At 35.9% G+C, this 18849-nt stretch overlaps 2 protein-coding genes across 3 annotated transcripts; both read left to right on the top strand.

Moving 5' to 3' along the window:
- The first annotated feature begins 9248 nt into the window (after positions 1–9248).
- LOC122318320 (protein phosphatase 2C 32-like) lies at positions 9249–15373 on the top strand. 2 transcript variants are annotated; one of them, XM_043135565.1, is made up of 5 exons: positions 9249–9392; positions 9520–11929; positions 12917–13030; positions 14319–14583; positions 15006–15373. In XM_043135565.1, exons 2-5 carry the CDS (start codon positions 9698–9700, stop codon positions 15119–15121), a joined length of 2727 nt encoding a protein of 908 aa, XP_042991499.1. In that variant the 5' UTR covers positions 9249–9392; positions 9520–9697; the 3' UTR covers positions 15122–15373. The 2 variants fall into 2 exon arrangements, 1 of the variants encoding a protein (XP_042991499.1); XR_006244798.1 differs by lacking the exon at positions 15006–15373 and having other exon boundaries at positions 9249–11929; positions 12917–14190; positions 14319–14457.
- Positions 15374–16867: 1494 nt separating this feature from the next.
- Positions 16868–17938, top strand: LOC122318321 (germin-like protein subfamily 2 member 4). The gene is made up of 3 exons (XM_043135566.1): positions 16868–17065; positions 17166–17302; positions 17380–17938. The coding sequence occupies exons 1-3, from the start codon at positions 16957–16959 to the stop codon at positions 17785–17787; spliced, it is 654 nt and encodes a 217-aa protein (XP_042991500.1). The 5' UTR covers positions 16868–16956; the 3' UTR covers positions 17788–17938.
- Positions 17939–18849: the final 911 nt, after the last annotated feature.

Here is an 18849-nt window from a genome sequence, read left to right as displayed (position 1 = left end):
TACATATGTGGATTGAGCTTATCTTGCATTTGATGGGGTTTCAAGAGGTGTGTTTGTGATGTGGGATAGAAGGATGGTGTAGAAAATGGAGGTATTAATAGGGGAGTATACAGTGGCATGCTTTTTTAGAATTGTGGAAGCCAACTTTATGTGAGCTTTTGCTTGTATTTATGGGTCAAATTTGGACAACAACTGAAGTCTGTTATGGAAAGAACTAGCTGGAGTACATAGCTAGTGGAAACTACCATGGTGCATAGTTAGGAATTTTAATGTTATACAATTTAATTTCCAAGTGAATGTTCAGGAGATTGTAGAATAGGACCAACAATGATAGAATTCTCGAAATTTATTCTCGACTTGAATCTGGTGGACATCCCTCTCATGAAAGGGGCATTCATGTGATCAAATGGTCTACGTGATCTAGATCGGGCATATTTTTAGTTTCCTCAAATTGGGAAGCTCAATATTCAGAAGTATGTCAAAAGAGGGTGCCTAATATGTGCTTGAATCATTTTCCTATTTTTCTTGATTGTATTGTATCTAAGGAGAGCATTGGTATTTTAAATTCGAAAACACGTGCTAAAAATTGAAGGCTTTGTAGATAGGGTTAGGCAATGGTGGTCCTCATATTAGTTTCATAGAACCACTAGTTTTGTTCTTGCAAATAAACTGAATGCTTTAAAAACTAATTTGCAGATTGGAACAAATATTTTTTTGGCAACATAGGTGAACATAGGCATGAAAAAAGAACCAACCAACCGGTGATTTTTCACTAGAAAAATTGGTCCAAACCAACCGACATAATAGGGTGAAACCGGCCGGGTCGGTTTGGGCCATTATTTTTGCCCAATTCAACATCTTTTTTTGACTCAATTAAAGATCTATTTGGGTTTTTTTTAGTTGATTTAAAATTCTAATTTGCTGAGTTTTTAAAACTCATTTTAACTATTCAATTTCATTTTAGTTTTAATGTTATTTGTAATGTTAGCCTTTTGTTAAAAACAATTAATTAACAATAGTAAAATAGTAATGAACTTGTAACTACTAAGTATATACTACTATACTAATTGCTAAATAACATAAAAACAAAAACAAAAACAAAAACTCCACTAGATGTTTAATGTACATTACAAATAAAAACAAATTTTCCAAAGCAACAATGTAACTAAAAAATATAAGATAAATAAATTGCAATAATTCTTGATCTTTTTCGGTCTTCAATCTTCAATAGTTGTGATGCTTGATTGTGCTCCCAACTTTATATAGAAACATTAATAAGGTTAGAACATAAAATATTATTGAATCTGAATGATGAAAAATACTAAAATTAATTTATAAAAGGAAATAAATATTGAATGAGAAAAATATTACCAGATTCTACCACAAAACTCTCCACATTATCCTTGAGATTTTGGATATCAATTGGTGTTGATAGATGTCACAACCAATTCTGAGCACAAATAAGTACATCAACAGTTCTTGGAGCCAACGAATTCCAAAAATGATAAAGTACATGACCTCCCGTATTAAATGTTGACTCCGATGCAACTGTGGAAACAAGTATGGCTAACAAGTCTCATGTAATCCTCGCAAGTATAAGATAGTTAGACTCATTAATTTTCTACAAAATCAACAAGTCAAAAGATGGGCTGAGTGCCTCACAACCATTTAATAAATGCCAATCCACCTTTATTTTTAGAAATTGTAGATCCAGTAATAGAAATTGCTTGATACCACTCATAAAATAATTGTGCCTCAAGATTGTTTTCACCATCTTTTATGGTTGTAGATGTCTAAGGGGGCTCATGTTCTCGGCTAGTTGAAGTAGAACCGAACATAGCATTATACTCAGCATACAAGTATGCTAATAACTGTTTTATATTTGACACCAACTCTTCAGCACGAGTTTCATCATGAATTTTTTTCATGTGGAAAGTAAGAAACCTTAACTTATTTCGTGAATTAAGCACAATTGCAATCAACATCAACAAGTTCATCCTATATAATTAATAATTATCATATTTCATTCTTATGTTTATGACCATGTTCATCAAATAACTATTATCACTCTCACTCAGTCTAACCAACTCTTTTTGGAGCATATAAATCTCTAAAAAATTGGTGCTGACCGTGACATATAAAGACAAAAAAAAAATCTCATAGTGACATCATAAAACATTTTCAAAAAATTTATAAAAACCCACACCATCTCCCACTTCTCAACTCTAGGAGACCCCATATGTCCATCATTAAAGTAAGAGGAAATTGTAGTGCTCACTCTCCATTCGCTGGAAAACCTTCTCAAGTTTCTCAGCTGCCTCCAACATCATGTGAGTTGAGTTATATGGAGTTTGTACATCAAAACAATTTCATAAAAAAAAAATTAGGCATGCAAAAATGGAACTCGAGTGACGGTGAGATAATAACATCAAAAGCCATCAGCATGCGGTGTGGCTATGTAGGGAAGTGGACCTCGAGTCAAGAAGTTTGGGAGAGGTGACTCATGAGAGGGGTGTAAAGGAGAGGTGCGGCGGTGCGGGCTTTTAACGAACAACATGAATGTCATGAAAATCGAGGGTAGCGGTGATGCGGGGGGTTGCGGGGCTGGGAGCAAGAATGAAGAAGAGAAAATCGTTAATGGAATCGGTAAGAAGAAGAAGAGAGAGGGGAGTTATTAAACCCTAGGTCAAAACAACAATTTTTTTTTTTAATTTTTTTCTATAAAGGTTAGGTTTAAAACAATGTCTTTTCACTTAAATAAATGAAAACGCATCGTTTTATACGCATATAATATAAAATATCTATATATATAATCAGTCGGCTAAGTAGTTTGAACCAGGTTCAAACCAAAATCAAACTGGCCGATGTCTGTTTTCACTTATTTCTACCACTAGCTGGCCGGTTCTCTACCGATTTCGGTTGGTTCCATACTCTAGTGGCCGATCCACGTCAGTCACGACCAGTTTGATCGTTTTTGTACAACCCTATGTGAACATAAGAAATCTATGTTGAAAGATCTTCAAGAATTAGAGAGGATACAAGAGGGTCGGACTCTTTTCTTGGAAGAACTATCTCAGAAGTTAGAGGTTACTACTAAATTAGAGAGGGTTATTTTACTAGAAGAGATCTCGTGGTGCCAAAAATCGAAAGTTTTGTGGTTGAAAAAAGGAGATCAAAATACAAAATTCTTTCATAGAGTGGCCAACTCTCACAGGAGAACTAATACCATTGAGATGCTGAATATAGATGGTGCAACATGTACCAAGGCCCCTATGATTAGAGATCATGTTGTTGATTTTTTTGAACACTTGCTTAATGAACAAATGGGGAGGCGGCCAAGGGTTGATGGTTTAGCTTTCGATTCTATTGAGCCACAGAACGTCTCGTGGTTGGATAGGCCATTTGAGGAGACGAAGGTTCACGATGTGGTGAGGAAAATGGCCAAAGACAAAGCACCTAAGCCGAATGGATTTTCTATGAGATTCTTTCAAACTTGTTGGGAAGTGGTGAATGAGGATTTAATGAAGGTGTTTTAGGAGTTGTTCATGGCTGGAAAATTTGAAAAGAGCATTTATGCCACATTTATAACACTAATTCCTAAGAAGATTGAGGCATCGGAGGTCAAAGATTTTTGGCCCATTAGTCTTGTGAATGAGGTGTATAAGATCATCTTTAAGGTGCTTGCAAACCGCCTAGGGGAGGTGTTGGGAAAGATTATAACAAAACCCCAAAATACATTTGTACGATGTAGGCAAATCCTAAATTCAGTCCTCATCACTAATGAGTGTCTTAATAGCAGACAAAAATCTAGTAACACGGGGATCCTATGTAAGTTAGATATAGAGAAGACTTATGATCATGTTAACTAGGATTTCCTACTCTACTTGCTTGGGATGTGTGGTTTTGAAGAGAGATAGTGTTCGTAAATTATATGGTGCATATCAATGGCAAGATTTTCTGTACTGGTAAATGGTAGTCCAATTGGTGTTTTCAACAGTTTTCGAGATTTGAGACAATGATATCCACTATCCCCACTCCTCTTTATCATTGTTATGGAGATGCTAAGCAGAATGACCTCGATGTTGGTTCACAATGGTTTTATGGCTGAATTCTCGGTTGGTGACCCTACTAGGGATACATTAACATTTCTCATTTTTTATTTACAGATGATACGCTTATATTTTGTGAGGCAAAACAAAACCAATTGCAAGCACCGAGAGCACTCCTACTCTATTTTGAAACGGCCTCGGGTTTGAAAGTGAATCTTGACAAATCATAATTAGTGCCAGCTGGTAATGTTCACAATAGTTGGCAACTGGCTAACAATCTTGGATGCATTGGATGCAAGATTTCCGCTTTTCCTATGAATTACTTGGGTTTATCGTTAAGGGTTACTCCAAGGGCTATACCAGGTTGGGATATAGTAATCGAGAAGATTGAATGTGGATTGGCTGGTTGGAAGAGACTGTCCTTGTCAAAAGGTGGAAAGTTCTCTTTAATCAAAAGTACTCTTTCTAATATATCAACATATATAAATATATTTATATTAATCTCTGTTCCCTATTCTGTGTGGCAAACCTGGTTAAGAAACTTTACAGGGACTTCCTTTGGAGTGGCATGGGGGATGACTTTAAATTCCATCTGGTCAAATGGGATAAGGTATGTTATCTACTTTCTTTGGGAGGGTTGGGCATTAGAAATCTAAAGATTTTCAATAGGGCATTACTTGGAAAAAAAGTTGTGGCGATATAATACAGATCGAAAGCCCTATTGAAATCTGTGATTTATTGCAAATATGGAAGTTGGGAGGGGGGGTTGGTATGCTAGAGTCTAGAGAGGTAAATGGGCCTCATGGAGTGGGGATTTGGAAGCATATTAGTCGGGGATTGGGGGGGGGGGGTTGTTATCTCATTATACTAGACTCATGTTGGGAGATGGCTTTAGAATAAAATTTTGGGAATAAAATTCTGGAGTGACATATGGTGTGGAAATATGGAAATAAACCTTAAAAGACTTAGTCCCTTTAGTATTCCAGATTACATGTGAGAAAGAAGCTTTGGTGACTAATTTTATGGTAATAGTTGGGGATCAAAGATAATGGAACATCATTTTTAGTAAGGTGGCTCAAGATTGAGAAGTTGGTAGTTTTAAGGAGTTCTTTCGACTTTTATATTCTTTGAGACTAAGCAGCCAATGAAATGATAAGTTGTGGTGGGTACCTGCAAGTAAAGGCACATTCTCGGTGCAATCGTTTATAAGTCTCTCATACAAGTGCAGAACACTCAAGTTTCCATAGAAGAGGATCTTGCATAATAAGACACTTTCCAAAGTGACTTTCTTTGCATGGACAACATCTCTAGGTAAGATCTTGACGGCGCATAATTTGTGGAGACGTGGGGTGACCATAATATACTAGTGGTTAATGTGCAAGAAGAGAGGTGAGACTATGAATCATCTTCTACTGCATTATGAGGTTTCTAGACCGCTATGGGATGAGGTGTTCAAAAGATTAAAGTTAGTGTAGGTTATGCCTGCCACAGTACTGGAGATGCTTTTAGTTAGTTGGACAAATCTAGGAGGTATTCTACAAATCAAAACCATGTCGAAGATGGTTCTTATTTATATCTTATGGCAGGAGCAAAACTACAGGATGCTTGAAGACAATGAGCTATCTTTTAAGGATCATAGATCTCTTTTTGTTAGAACGTTATTCCTATGGACCATAACTATAGATTTCAATGTTCCAGGCCTTTATAATTTTCTTGTTTCCTAATTTTCTTCATCGTAGATAGGTGTTTCCTTTTATATACCATCTTATGTATTTGCTATGCCTATTCTATTAATATTATAATGGTTTAGTTATTAAAAAAAAACAATGAAGTGCGATGCTTAAATGCAAGAGCACGCCACACTCCGAGAATGTGGCTTCCATTAAGCTCAAAGTGGCATGTAGCACGTACATGGTTTGGTGCATTATGATTTCTCACAACAAGATCATTGTTATGCATCAGTGCTATATCTGCATGCTTGCCCACTGAATGGGGCCAGACACAACGATAATGTTGTATTAGGCTTTACATGTCCTTTCATCTTTTTCCCCTTTCCTTTTGCTAATTTGCAACGTGGGTACTCTTTTTTCTTTTTAGCCAAAATCTCAATACCCATATCTAAATCAAAAAGTACCCTTTTATTTGTGTATGAAAGGACGGCATAGGGATTTAAAGAACTATACTTTGTTAATTATTTATTGAATCAAGATTTTTTAAGGTTTTTGTTCGATCTCTAAGGTTTGGATATAGGGACGGTTTCATCTCATCTCATCATTATAATTTTATCATATTCTCATATAAAATATAATAAATAATTTAATTTTTTCAAATATCAAAACAATAATAATATTAAAAATATAATATTTTATTCAATTTTTAACTTTCATATAAAACTATCTTATCTCATCTCACTATCTAAACTATATCTAAGACCTAAAATAAGATATAAATGACATATGAGTAGTAATAAATGTAGTAGGTATTATGAATAGCATGATGGAACTGCAAGTCAAAGTCCATTATTTTGTTTTAGGTTTGTTGTAAATTTCTATCATTAATGATGTTACACCATTGTTATATTATTGGTTTTATGAATAGTATGACTCATCTCTCTCGCCCTAAGACACTAAAATATCATTATTCCTATTCAATATTTTTTTTTAAATTTAATTAATTCTCTTCAAGTTATTTTTAATTCCTTCAAGTTTCCCATAATCACATTTTGATACAAGCTTTCTTAAAAAAAAAAAAAAAAAAGATTTTCTTGTCAATTTGTAGTGTGGATTTGTTGTGTGGTTAGTCGAGCATGTCCATCTGATTGACTTTTTTTTTTTTTTTTCTAAGCAAGCTCGATATATTATAATCTACAGGGAATACATAAATAAGGGGTAAAGGGATCCTAAAAAACACATTTTCACAGCCAGTGCAACACTAAAGAAAAATAAAAAAATTTTGGGATTTGAAACAAATAAATGTTCCTTACCCTTTCTTGTAAAGACGGAGCTACACAAAGCGGTGATTTTTGTATAATCCGATAAAAGGATTGTAATCCCATGACAAGAGGCCATGATGGTTGATGTGCTACATTTTGTTTAGAAATGGCTATTGGAGAGATATACTTCCTTGTCTTTATGATTATTTTTGGTAAAGTAAGACAACTTTTATAATAAAAAAATAGATAAAAATCTTAATTTCATCGTTTTATACGTGGTTGCAAAACTCCACTCTTCCAAAAGAATACAATTCTCACATGGAGGGCGAAAATTAAAAAGGTGGAACTCTGAATTGTTGTAGAAAAAGACCGTCTATGAACTAAAGAAGGGATTGGTAGTCATCGGGTGCAAAGCGTTCATCTCTTTTTACTTTACTTTATGATATAAGAGTAGCACTAAGTAAAGAGCCGTGATGCAAACACTTCAAAAGTCTTCCACAAAGAAAAAAAGGCAATAATTGTGTTACTATTCTTATTATCCACATCTCGTGTGTGCCAATCATTAATGTATAGTAAATAATTTTGTATAATGAAAGAAAATTGATCAATATAATACCCCTTTTACAATTCCTTTTACCATTTTATTACAAATAGATTTTTTTGATAGTTAAGATATAAAATAAATAATAAATTTATATATTTCTATCAGTTTAAGTTTTTGGGATAATTAATGATTTTACATAGTATCAGAATAGAGGCTCTGAGTTTGAATCCTGACTCTATACTCTACTCTGTTTAATTAAATATTCTATGTGTTGGGATATCTATTGAGGGAAAGTGTTAAGATATAAAATAAATAATAAAATCTACATATTCTCATAAATTTAAACTTTTGAAATAAGTAGTGATTTCACACCGCATTCATAACTATTTATAAATTATTTTACAAAATATCATTTATTTAAAAGAGTTTAAAAAAAGTTATACGTGTTTAATTATTTTATCATTTTTTTATTACCTAGTAAATGAGTTTTGGTGGAAAAACCTTCACCTATTTTCCTTCATAATGTTTTTAGTCAAATTCAATTTTAAAAAGAGATAGACGCAAGTTTGTCTTAATTATAAAAAGATTTTAAGTAAATAGAAAATGAAATTTGTAGTAGTGGAATGAGCAAACGCTATACCATCACTTAAAAAAAAATGAATAAATATAATATCCACATGATAAAAATTAGATTTTTAATAGTAAAATCTATTATTTTTCAAAAAGATTATACAACACTTGCACACTCGCAAGCTGTATATAACATTATTCTTTTCTTACTCTTTAGCATCCAATCCATTGGCGCCCACAACATTACCTCTCTCTAATCTTTTAATCTTTCACACTCTTTTATGCCTCTTACATTCTCGATGGTCCTATCATAATTCTAGACTGATTTTTCGTTAGTTTTATTGGTTTATAGAGATTCTGTCAACTTGGAATTACATTTTTTTAAATACAAAAGAATTAGAATATTTGAATGCAATTATGAAAAAACTTTGATATGGTAAAAAGGGAAAAGAAAAGGGGCTGGCGTCCCCACTGCATAATCAGTCTACCCACATATCCAATTTTGATTGATGAGCATGATGAGATGATGGGGTTAGAGCTTATTTATTGACTCCAATAGCAACAATACACTACCAATCAATCATTCGCCACAAGAATTATAAACAAGAAGAAGAAGAAGAGCAAGAAGAAGAAGAAGAGCCAACACATGCAATACGTTAATAATAATTAACAGTCCCTACATCTGAATCTAATATTGTATATTTTAATTTCTTGATATATATACATATATATGTATGTATAGAGAGAGAGAGGTTGGAAATGGAGTGGGTTTCTTCTCTTCTTTTTAATTTTTAGTTTTTACCCTCCCAAACCATTTGAAAACCCCAAGAAAGAGACCCTCCTTGATGAACTCGACTTTGATTCTTCATCATCTGACCGAATCCCAATTTTTTATGCATATTTTTTTTTAATATAAATATGGTTCAACCAATTGTACATATTCTTCTCTCCTCTCTTGCTCTGGTCTGCTCTGCTCATTTCTCCCCAGTCCCCCCCGTTTAGTCAAAATGCGCACCCCAAGTCTCAATCTTTGATTTCTCACCGTGAAAAGCTATTTTCAATCGTTTTTTGCTAGTTTTTTCCCCTCTTGCACAGTTGTGCTTGTCTGCATGTTTCAAAATATATGGGTGTATTGCGTTCTCTTATTTGGATATTTATCAGATTCCACAAAGATAATCTGGAATGGTTTGTTTCTGATGTGTTCCATTCACTGATTCATCGTCCTTTGGCGTCCCTAGATCTGTTAGCGGCTCTGCTCGATCCGCTACTTTATTCTTGCCTTACCACTATCCACAAGGTCAGATCATTGGATATTACCATTTAAAGTGCTGTTTTGTTTCATTTTCTGCTTGCTAGTCTAGTTGACGTGTTGGTTTGCACTAAAAGATAAACAAAAAGTTGGGTCTATGTTTTATGAAAAACAGTATGCTTCGAGTCTGAGCCTGATGATGCGCCGGAGCCAACATATCAATAAGGTGGTATTGGGCTTTATTGGGTTTTTACCAATTCGGCTGAATTCTTTTCTTCTGCATTTGTTCATGGTGCATAGTTACATACACCCTCCATCTGAGAGGAATCTCTTGTAAGTTCTAGACGTAATTAATGGGTAACGGCACTTCTCGTGTTGTAGGCTGTTTTATACCTTTCAATGAGAAAAACGGGGTTGATTTGGAGTTCTTAGACCCACTAGATGAAGGATTAGGCCATTCCTTCTGTTATGTTAGGCCGTCTATTTTTGAATCTCCTGCCATTACCCCATCAAACTCTGAAAGGTATACTGTTGATTCGAGCACCCTTGATTCTGAGGCATTAAGTGGATCATTTAGACATGACATGATAGATGATCCCTCGGGGTTACACAGACTAAACAAGAGCGTCCCAGAAACTACATTTAAAACCATCTCAGGGGCTTCGGTCAGTGCCAATGTTTCTACAGCTAGGACTGGTAACCAGAGTGCATTGTTTGCCAGTGATGTTCAAGAGCCTGCTGCATCCTTTGAGAGCACATCCTCATTTTCTGCAATACCTTTGCAGCCCGTACCTCATTGCTCTGGACCATTGAGTGGATTCATGTCTGGACCTCTTGAAAGAAGTTTTACTTCAGGCCCTTTGGAGAGGGGAGGGTTTTTCATGTCTGGGCCAATTGAGAAGGGTGTAATGTCTGGTCCGCTTGATGCTACTGATAAGTCTAACTTCTCTGCACCCCTTGCACGAATTGGTCAAAGACCAGGCCTTCAGCGTCTCATGAGGAGCATGAGTGGGCCGATGAGGAGCACTTTCTCTGGCGCATTCTCAAAACATTCTGGGGGGCCTGGTTGGATGCAACGCTTTTTCTTGAATTCAGTGTCTCAATTGGCCTGGCATACTAAAGAGCCAAAGTTTCGGCCAGATACCTCGCGAAGCTGTCTTGAAGGGGTGCCATCCAAAGGTGAGTATAGATGTACTCATGACTTGCAATGGGCTCATGGAAAGGCTGGTGAAGATAGGGTTCAAGTTGTGCTTTCTGAAGAACAAGGATGGTTGTTTATTGGAATATATGATGGCTTTAGTGGACCGGATGCACCAGATTTTCTGATGAGCCATCTTTACCAAGCTATAGACAGAGAACTGGAAGGACTGATTTGGGATTATGAAGATAAACCTCTTAATGATCAATTAAAACCGGAACTCCTTAAGACTGGACATACAAAAGTGGCTTCAGAGTCCAGCAAGGAGGAACAGTCGAAACCTCATCTGAGTCAAGGAATTTATCATAGTTCAGAGGATTCATGTAGGCCTGCAGTTGTCAAAGGTCAATCTTCTAACTGTGAGATAGTTGAGGAAAATGAAGAACTTAGGATGGGTGTTGAACCTAATGGTGAAAAGTCCAGCAGCACAGGAACAGCACCGGTTTCTGTTCCAGCTGCAAACTTAACTGGTCAAGGCAGGAAAAGCACACGGCTTTATGAACTACTTCAGATGGAGCCTTGGGATGGACGGGATTCTTTGTTAGTCTCGGAGGTCAGGAAGCGAAGAGTGGTATCATGGGATTGTCAATTGGGTCAAGAAACCTCAGATTCTAGCAAAACCTTACGTGAAGATCAGGTAAGATCTTGCTCATTAAATGCCGAAGGAGATAGTTATAACCATCGGGGTGAAGATCCTACCACTTCAGGTGAAGATGTAGGGGTGAGGGAATCTATTAATCATGGTGTTATACCTGCTCTTTATGTTTCAAGGCAAAGACAGAATACTAGAAAGTCATTAATTGGTTCAAAGATTAGAAAAATGTATCAGAAGCAAAAATCTTTACGGAAGAAACTTTTTCCGTGGAATTATGATTGGCACAGAGAGGAGATTGGTGTTGAAAAGAGAATGGTGGAACCCTCTGGACCTATTAGAAGATGCAAATCTGGTGTTATTGATCATGATTTGGTTTTAAGGGCGATGGCTCGAGCTCTTGAAAGGACTGAAGAGGCTTACATGGAATTGGTGGAAAAGGCTCTTGACAAAAACCCGGAACTTGCATTAATGGGATCATGTGCTCTAGTGATGTTAATGAAGGATCAAGATGTGTATGTCATGAATCTTGGGGATAGCCGTGTGATCTTGGCTCAAGAAAGACCACATGACCATTATCCTAATCCAAGTTTTTTAAAAGATGACGCGAGGCATCGGAATAGATCCAGAGAGTCATTAGTGCATATGGAGCTGGACAGAATATCAGAGGATTCTCCTATGCATAATCAGAACAGTCACATTAGCAAGATAAATAAAAAGCGGGATATTTCATTATGCAGATTAAAGATGAGAGCAGTTCAGCTTTCCATTGATCACAGCACAAGCATGGAAAAGGTGCCTTTCCACTTTTCCTAATGGTTGAATTAAGTTATTAATACTCTTCTTTAAAGAATTTATATAATTCTGGTTTGGGTATCTATCTTTGGCATGTCTTCCATTACCTTTTTGGTTAAAATAAACCTACATCCCCATGTTATATAGCCCAAGAGATGTGATTAGATAAAGATTGGGGTTAGTGAGTTTGTAGGATCACGTGTATCTCACCTCTAGCTAGGTGTTCCTCATGTATCCTTCCTGTGTACTTGGGCTTTGCCTATTTCTATGAATATAATATCTTTGATTACCTATAAAAAAAAAAGGATCACGTGTATCTCATTGGACTAATTTTTATTAGTGATTTTAACTGGGACAATGGGATAGAAAATGAGGTATGATTAAAAAAATTCAGGGGATGCACCCATAGTGGTGTTGGTATAAACCCTTGCCCTTTTTTATTTTGTAAATTGTAAAGCAGCCTAGCCTTTATCCCTGGTCCTCTCGTGTTTGTGCATGTGAATGTCACATTTGTAAAACTTATACCGTCCTCTGCACTATTAGAATCAACTTTTTGGTCACATATCTTAAGAAAACAAGAGCTTATGTCTTCTGAATTATTTCCTTTTTGGTTCATGTTTTTAATTTAATTCCCAGTTTTTTATGTACTGGAAACGTGGTTGGGGACTAGTTGCCATTGCACTGGAACTGTAGTTGAGCTCTTTGCTCAACCACAAGTGATCATCCTTCTGGTAGTTCAACCAATTAATTACACGGAGTTTTGTTCATCAATTGAGATGTACTTATATACTCTCATCTGTTAGAATTGATGATGTTATCAGATTATACCTTTTTATCGGTGTAATCAGATTACATATTTGTAAATGGATATACTAAATCTAGAAATTGATGGAGGAGGACCTTATCAAAAGAAATAAATGGAGAAAAATGATATGAAATTTTCGTATTATGAACAAACTACTTGTGTTCTTTTATTTTCTGCTGCAGGAAGTTTTTAGAATTAGGGTCGAACATCCGGATGACAACCAGGCTGTATTCAATGATCGAGTGAAGGGGCAATTGAAAGTAACTAGAGCGTTTGGTGCTGGGTTTCTGAAGAAGGTCGGTCAGTTGCTCTTGTAAATTTAACCTATCTGAAAAGCAGTTTCTTAGCTGCACACTATTTCTTTGAATGTTCCGCAGAATTGCATCTATAAGATGTATATTCTATGTCGGTATATATATTTGCCTTGTCATTGGGAGTAGAAAATAGAAGAGGAAATGCAACTATGGAAACATGATGTATATGCTGATTACTCTGGTTATATGGACGTGTACTAACTAGGAATAAACCAATAATGCCTATAGTTTTTATAAGCATGATGGCCAAGTGATACTTGTACTGGTTATAAGCATGATGGTGGGTACTAAAGAAAAAGCTTGATGGCAGGTGAGGTCATGGGTTCAAAATTTGTGAGGTGTGTGAGTTGGTTACCCATTAAAAAAAAAAAGCCAATAATCCACTCGTAATAATGCTGGCAGAAATTAAAGATATATTGAGGATTAAGCACAAGTTTTAAACATGAGTTTTTTTATATCAATGCCTTTTGTTTGTTTTGATTCCTTGATGTCTTGAAGTTAACCTGGTTATAACAGTGGTCAAACCATATGTCATTATTATTTGCAGTCTTGCCGTAGTTTATGCTAATCTAGTTGAACTTTGTCTGGGCAATCTTATGTTACCTTGATCCTGTGTATAATAGGCAATCTCAGATAGAGTTCTCCAAGATGGATTTGCAACACAATCAAGTCATAATGTCCTTTAAGGACTGTTAAGAGTATAATTAAATGCTTAATTTTATATTTTTCTAGTAGTTTAACATGATATTAGAGCAATGATCTATCTAAAGCTTGAATCCTAGCTCCACTCTCTACTTATTTACATGTGTAATTTATACAATGTAATCATGGAAACTTGGGGCTCTAGCTTTGACACTGTAAATATCTATAAATGGAGTAACTTTAAGAGATGGATCATATAAAGATCACTCATTTTTTGGAGTACACATTAACTAGGAGACTTTAAACGGTGTGTTTGTCTTGATTTATGCTCTATGTTAGACAGTTTACTAACAAGCTTCAATTTGCTATGTTTTATCATGAGTTACTTGGCTCGAAATGCATCTTAAGGCAGGCATAATAGGGGACCACAATAGAGTTGAGATCATGTGACTTGAAGTGGTGAACTAATCACCGTGCATCCTTTCATTTCCTCAGAAAGAGTATCATCGATATCTTCCTTTTCAGACCATAGATTTGCAGCACATTTTCATATCATTGATATCTACCTTTCTCATTATTTGTGTTTCATTGCATTTCAACAATTCTGTAATTTCGCCTCTGGGCACAGCCAACTTGTAATGAAGCTCTGCTGGAGATGTTTCGGATTGAATATGTGGGAACTCTTCCTTATGTCAGCTGCATTCCTTCCCTTCTTCACCACCGACTTTCCTCAAGTGATCAATTCCTGGTACTCTCCTCTGATGGACTGTACCAGTACTTTAACAATGAAGAGGTAGTTGCCCATGTCACTTGGTTCATGGAAAATGTTCCTGAAGGTGATCCTGCACAATACCTCATCACGGAGCTTCTTTTCCGTGCTGCCAAGAAGAATGGTAAATTGATTAACTTACCAGACCTTTTCATTTTGTTAGCACTCCATGAAAGCTTAAAACTGGATTATACTTGCTATTTTGAAAAAGAAAATGTAAAGTGCTCGGTAGGACTACCAGAATGGAATGTACTCCCTTTCGGTTTAACATGCATGTATTGCAAGGTAACACCTTGCTTTTGTGTGGTCCACAAAGCACATTATTTGAGAGCTAGGGGTGATACACCCTTTGAAGGGAGCAGAGAACATTGTCTATGAACAACTTTGTATGTTAACAATACAAGACCTTCCTCAAATTGTGGCACGAAAGAGACTAATTGTGGGAAAATGCCACAAAAGAGAATATAAATAGTAGAATGGTAGAAATCATAACCTCCCTGCATTCTCTTTCTCATTATGATAAGTGCTTCTGATGATTGTTTGCAGGAATGGATTTTCATGAACTACTGGATATTCCGCATGGGGATCGGCGCAAATATCATGATGATGTTTCTGTTATGGTGGTTTCACTTGAAGGAAGAATCTGGAGATCATCTGGATAGTTGTTTAAAACAATTACACACACACAACACTCTTTTGGTTCCTGCCTGTCCGTCTGTCTCTCTGTCTCGGCTAGGCTTTTCGTATTTGTTCACGGCCTCAACAATTCACAGTTTCAGGCAAGAGGATTCTGACCATGTTGCTAGGATAAAAGGCTGCGGCCTTAATGAATTTGCACCATAAATTTTCTCCATTCAAGGATTACTGTATACTTGGACTTTATGGTTACGTGATCGGTGCCTAGCTTGATCCCACTTCCACTTCTCCCCCATGTGCACTGCTGTTCAGAGTTTCGCATCTGAAAACGCTTTCATATCATTCCGTTTAAAATCTGTTGTATGTGCTTCAAATCAATTTGATTGCTCAATTAAAACATTAGGGAAAGACCATGTCTACAAGACTGACGCAGATGGACAGCACCATAATTTGTAGCTGAAAGAATACCATTGATGGTGTTGATGCCTGATTTTGACGAGGAAGTCAACGGCAATCGGATTGTTCCTAGATGGTGGCGATAGCGGAGTTGCATAATCATAAATACAAGAAGAAAAAGAAGAAGATATTTACGTGATTCGACATTATTACCTACGTTTACAAGGGTCCAAATGGGATAAATTCTACTATAAAAATGTAAGAATTACAGAGCTTTCCTGCCTATTTTTCTCTTTTGTATAGGATGAATGGGATGCGAAGGAAGAAGACTAGGGGAAAAAATGTTAGAAAAGTTTCGTTCTTTATAACGCTAAAGTTTGAAAAGTATTTTTTTTTATTTATGTTTTTTGAAGTAGAAACATATTCATTCATATCAACAATGTTAGCATTCAGCCAATACAAGAAATACATGAAGGGGTAGAAACAATGTCTATAAGTTCGGTATTAAGAGCTGCAGCCTCTTTAGCAAGAGTATGTGCCACCCCATTTGCTTCACGTTTGACATGCCGAATTTTCACATTTAACAATTGCAGAAAAGGGGTCCCCATTTAACAACTCTGTTGGCTTGATTATATACAAAAGTTAGATCCAGTGGGGAAACTTACAGGTGAACTAAAAGCATCCGGTTTGGATCTTTTAAAAGCTTCTATACAGCTTAGAGTGTAGAGAGATAAATACAACAAATCAGCCTCTAACATTTATAACTTCTCGACTGAATTTTTAGAACAAAATCAAATGCTTGATAAGTAATGTACGACCCATCTTATGCGTATATCTTTTTCTCTACACCCTAGAGAAGAACCATCTAAGTTGGTAATAGTTTTGACCATCTGAAAATCTCACATACTGTATCAATTTCACATTGATTTTTTCTCTAGTGTATGCAACCATCTTCGGCAAGTTGTGCAGGATTTTTCGAAATTTTGTGTCTTTGTTTGTCACCTTATCATCAATCTGCAACCACATCTCATTGAATTGGAAATGATTTTTTTGGTTTCAAGTTATGTCTCACTTTAAAGTTCTATCTTGAATAGCGAGAAATGTACGCTATTTAGCCAGGCAGGCATGAAGCTTTTCCAAGCCCCATTGATTTGATTTGTGTTAATGTTTAACAAAGACACATATCAGCAAAAAGATGCCCAAAAACGTTAATTTCTACTGGCTTTCTTCTTCACCAACTTCTTTCACCCATTCAAACTAATAGAAAATAGTTTCTGTTTACGTCTTCATTGGGAAATTGCTTCGAATTTAAGTTGGAACCCTGTTATTTATGATCACCAGTGTTAGATGTGTATATAAATAGAGTAGCAGGCTGTTCTTTCTCCATATTCGAACCAAGCATTCTAATCCGTTTCTTATATTATTTTAACTAATACTTCAATCTCCTTTCAAGTCATTTCCAATCATGGTGGCAAACGTTCTTGCATGTCTGTTCATCTTTGCTGCAATCTCCAGCTCTGTGGCATACGATCCTGACCCCCTTCAGGATCTCTGCGTTGCCGATCTAAAGTCAAGTATGTGATTCATTTTAAGTTCCTAGACCAACTTTACATATTGTCGGGATTGTTCTTTTGATGAAATGCTCTCTTATTTTCCTTGTCATTCGTGCAACAGAGATAAAGGTGAACGGGTTTGTATGCAAGGACGATGCAGAAGTCACGGCAGCAGATTTCACCTTCGCTGGCCTGGCTGCGCCAGCGCTCATCAACAACTCGTTTGGTTCAAACGTAACGACAGCCAATGTTATGCAGGTTCTGTTCATTTAGAAAATTTTATTTAATGCAAAATATGGAAATTACAATTTGCTTTAACGGCATATTCCCGACAGGTTCCAGGCCTTAATACGCTCGGCGTGTCGTTGGCGCGCATTGACTATGCACCCGGCGGACTCAACCCTCCTCACACTCACCCGCGAGCCACCGAGACCATATTCACTCTGGAAGGCGAGCTGTTTGTAGGCTTCATCACCACAGCAGACAAGCTCATCTCCAAGACCATCAAGGAAGGTGAGATCTTTGTGTTCCCCAGGGGACTGGTCCATTTTCAGAAGAACGTTGGCGACAAGCCTGCTTCTGTGATCTCGGGCTTCAATGGCCAACTGCCGGGCACCCAAGTCGTTGCCACGTCACTTTTCGCTGCGTCACCACCGGTGCCGGACGATGTGTTGGAGATAGCCTTCCAGGTGGATGGCAAGGTGGTTGACGAAATCAAAGCAAACCTTGCTCCCAAGAAGTAGTGAAAGAACTAACGAGTATGGCCGCCCGTACTCTCAATATATATACTGTGGACGGTCCTATGAATAAGATATGTAATGGTATGCTATGAATAAGATATGTAACGGTCCTATGAATAAGAGACTATATTCAAATGCTATCTTGATTTGTCAACTTCCTTGATCAGGTTTTCAGTGATTTCAGATTCAATAGTTGTCGTGGGATTAGACCCCGTTTAGATTTGAAAATCTATCTTATTTTATCTCATCATTACAATTTTTTCAAATTCACATATAAAATATAATAAATAGTTCAATTTTTTTAAATTTTAAAATAATAATAATATTAAAAAATAATATTCTAATAATATTTTATTCAATTTTTATCTAAAAGCATATTATCTCATCTCAATTGAATACAAACCAGTCAAATCCCCTCATATCCGAACAACATATTGAGAACTTTAAGTTTGAGAGATTAATATACAAAGGAAAATACTATTTATATTTATAATTTTACTTATAAAACTATACATGCCGACGCTTAAAGTTGTGAAAATCTTAAAAGTTTAGAAAAATCTTAAAATTTAACTTAAAAAAATAATGATAAAATGGTACTGTAACTCAATACATATAATATTATATATGAAATTGTATGCGCTTAAATATATATATATATATATATTTCTACATTTGTGAACTTTAAATATATATTTGGTGGGTGATTTGATTGGACAATAATGACTTTAGCCTTTTTCTTAGATAAACCAATTGATAACTTGATGAAAGCTATCTAATTAAGAAACTATCGTTATTTTTGTCTTTTTGGTGTCATGTCAGATAAACGGTAAATCAGAATACTTTGAATTATAGCTTAGATATGCGCAAGTTCATGAATAAGAGGCTTTCAATCAATGTTTTAAATACCGTACCGGATTACATACTGGTCAAGACACTGAAATGAAATATTTCGATATCGGTACCGTTTCGTGTACCTTTTCAGAATAATCGATATATAAATAAATTATATAAAAATTATATTTCAAAATAATAGTCTATATATGAATAAATTATACATGACTACAT

Source organism: Carya illinoinensis, chromosome 8 (assembly GCF_018687715.1).
Source record: "Carya illinoinensis cultivar Pawnee chromosome 8, C.illinoinensisPawnee_v1, whole genome shotgun sequence".
NCBI lineage: Eukaryota > Viridiplantae > Streptophyta > Magnoliopsida > Fagales > Juglandaceae > Carya > Carya illinoinensis.
The sequence above is the reverse complement of the archived record's forward strand: the minus strand, read 5'-3'. Positions and strand labels throughout refer to the sequence as shown.

What these genes read in the sequence shown, in the direction of transcription:
- LOC122318320 (XM_043135565.1), top strand. Translation starts at nt 9,698, where the DNA reads ATGGGTAACGGCACTTCTCGTGTTGTAGGCTGTTTTATACCTTTCAAT. An exon ending in ACAGCACAAGCATGGAAAAG is followed by an intron (nt 11,930 to 12,916) that starts GTGCCTTTCCAC and finishes TTTCTGCTGCAG; the next exon opens with GAAGTTTTTAGAATTAGGGT. An exon ending in GTGCTGGGTTTCTGAAGAAG is followed by an intron (nt 13,031 to 14,318) that starts GTCGGTCAGTTG and finishes CTCTGGGCACAG; the next exon opens with CCAACTTGTAATGAAGCTCT.
- LOC122318321 (XM_043135566.1), top strand. Translation starts at nt 16,957, where the DNA reads ATGGTGGCAAACGTTCTTGCATGTCTGTTCATCTTTGCTGCAATCTCC. An exon ending in CGTTGCCGATCTAAAGTCAA is followed by an intron (nt 17,066 to 17,165) that starts GTATGTGATTCA and finishes TTCGTGCAACAG; the next exon opens with AGATAAAGGTGAACGGGTTT. An exon ending in CGACAGCCAATGTTATGCAG is followed by an intron (nt 17,303 to 17,379) that starts GTTCTGTTCATT and finishes TATTCCCGACAG; the next exon opens with GTTCCAGGCCTTAATACGCT.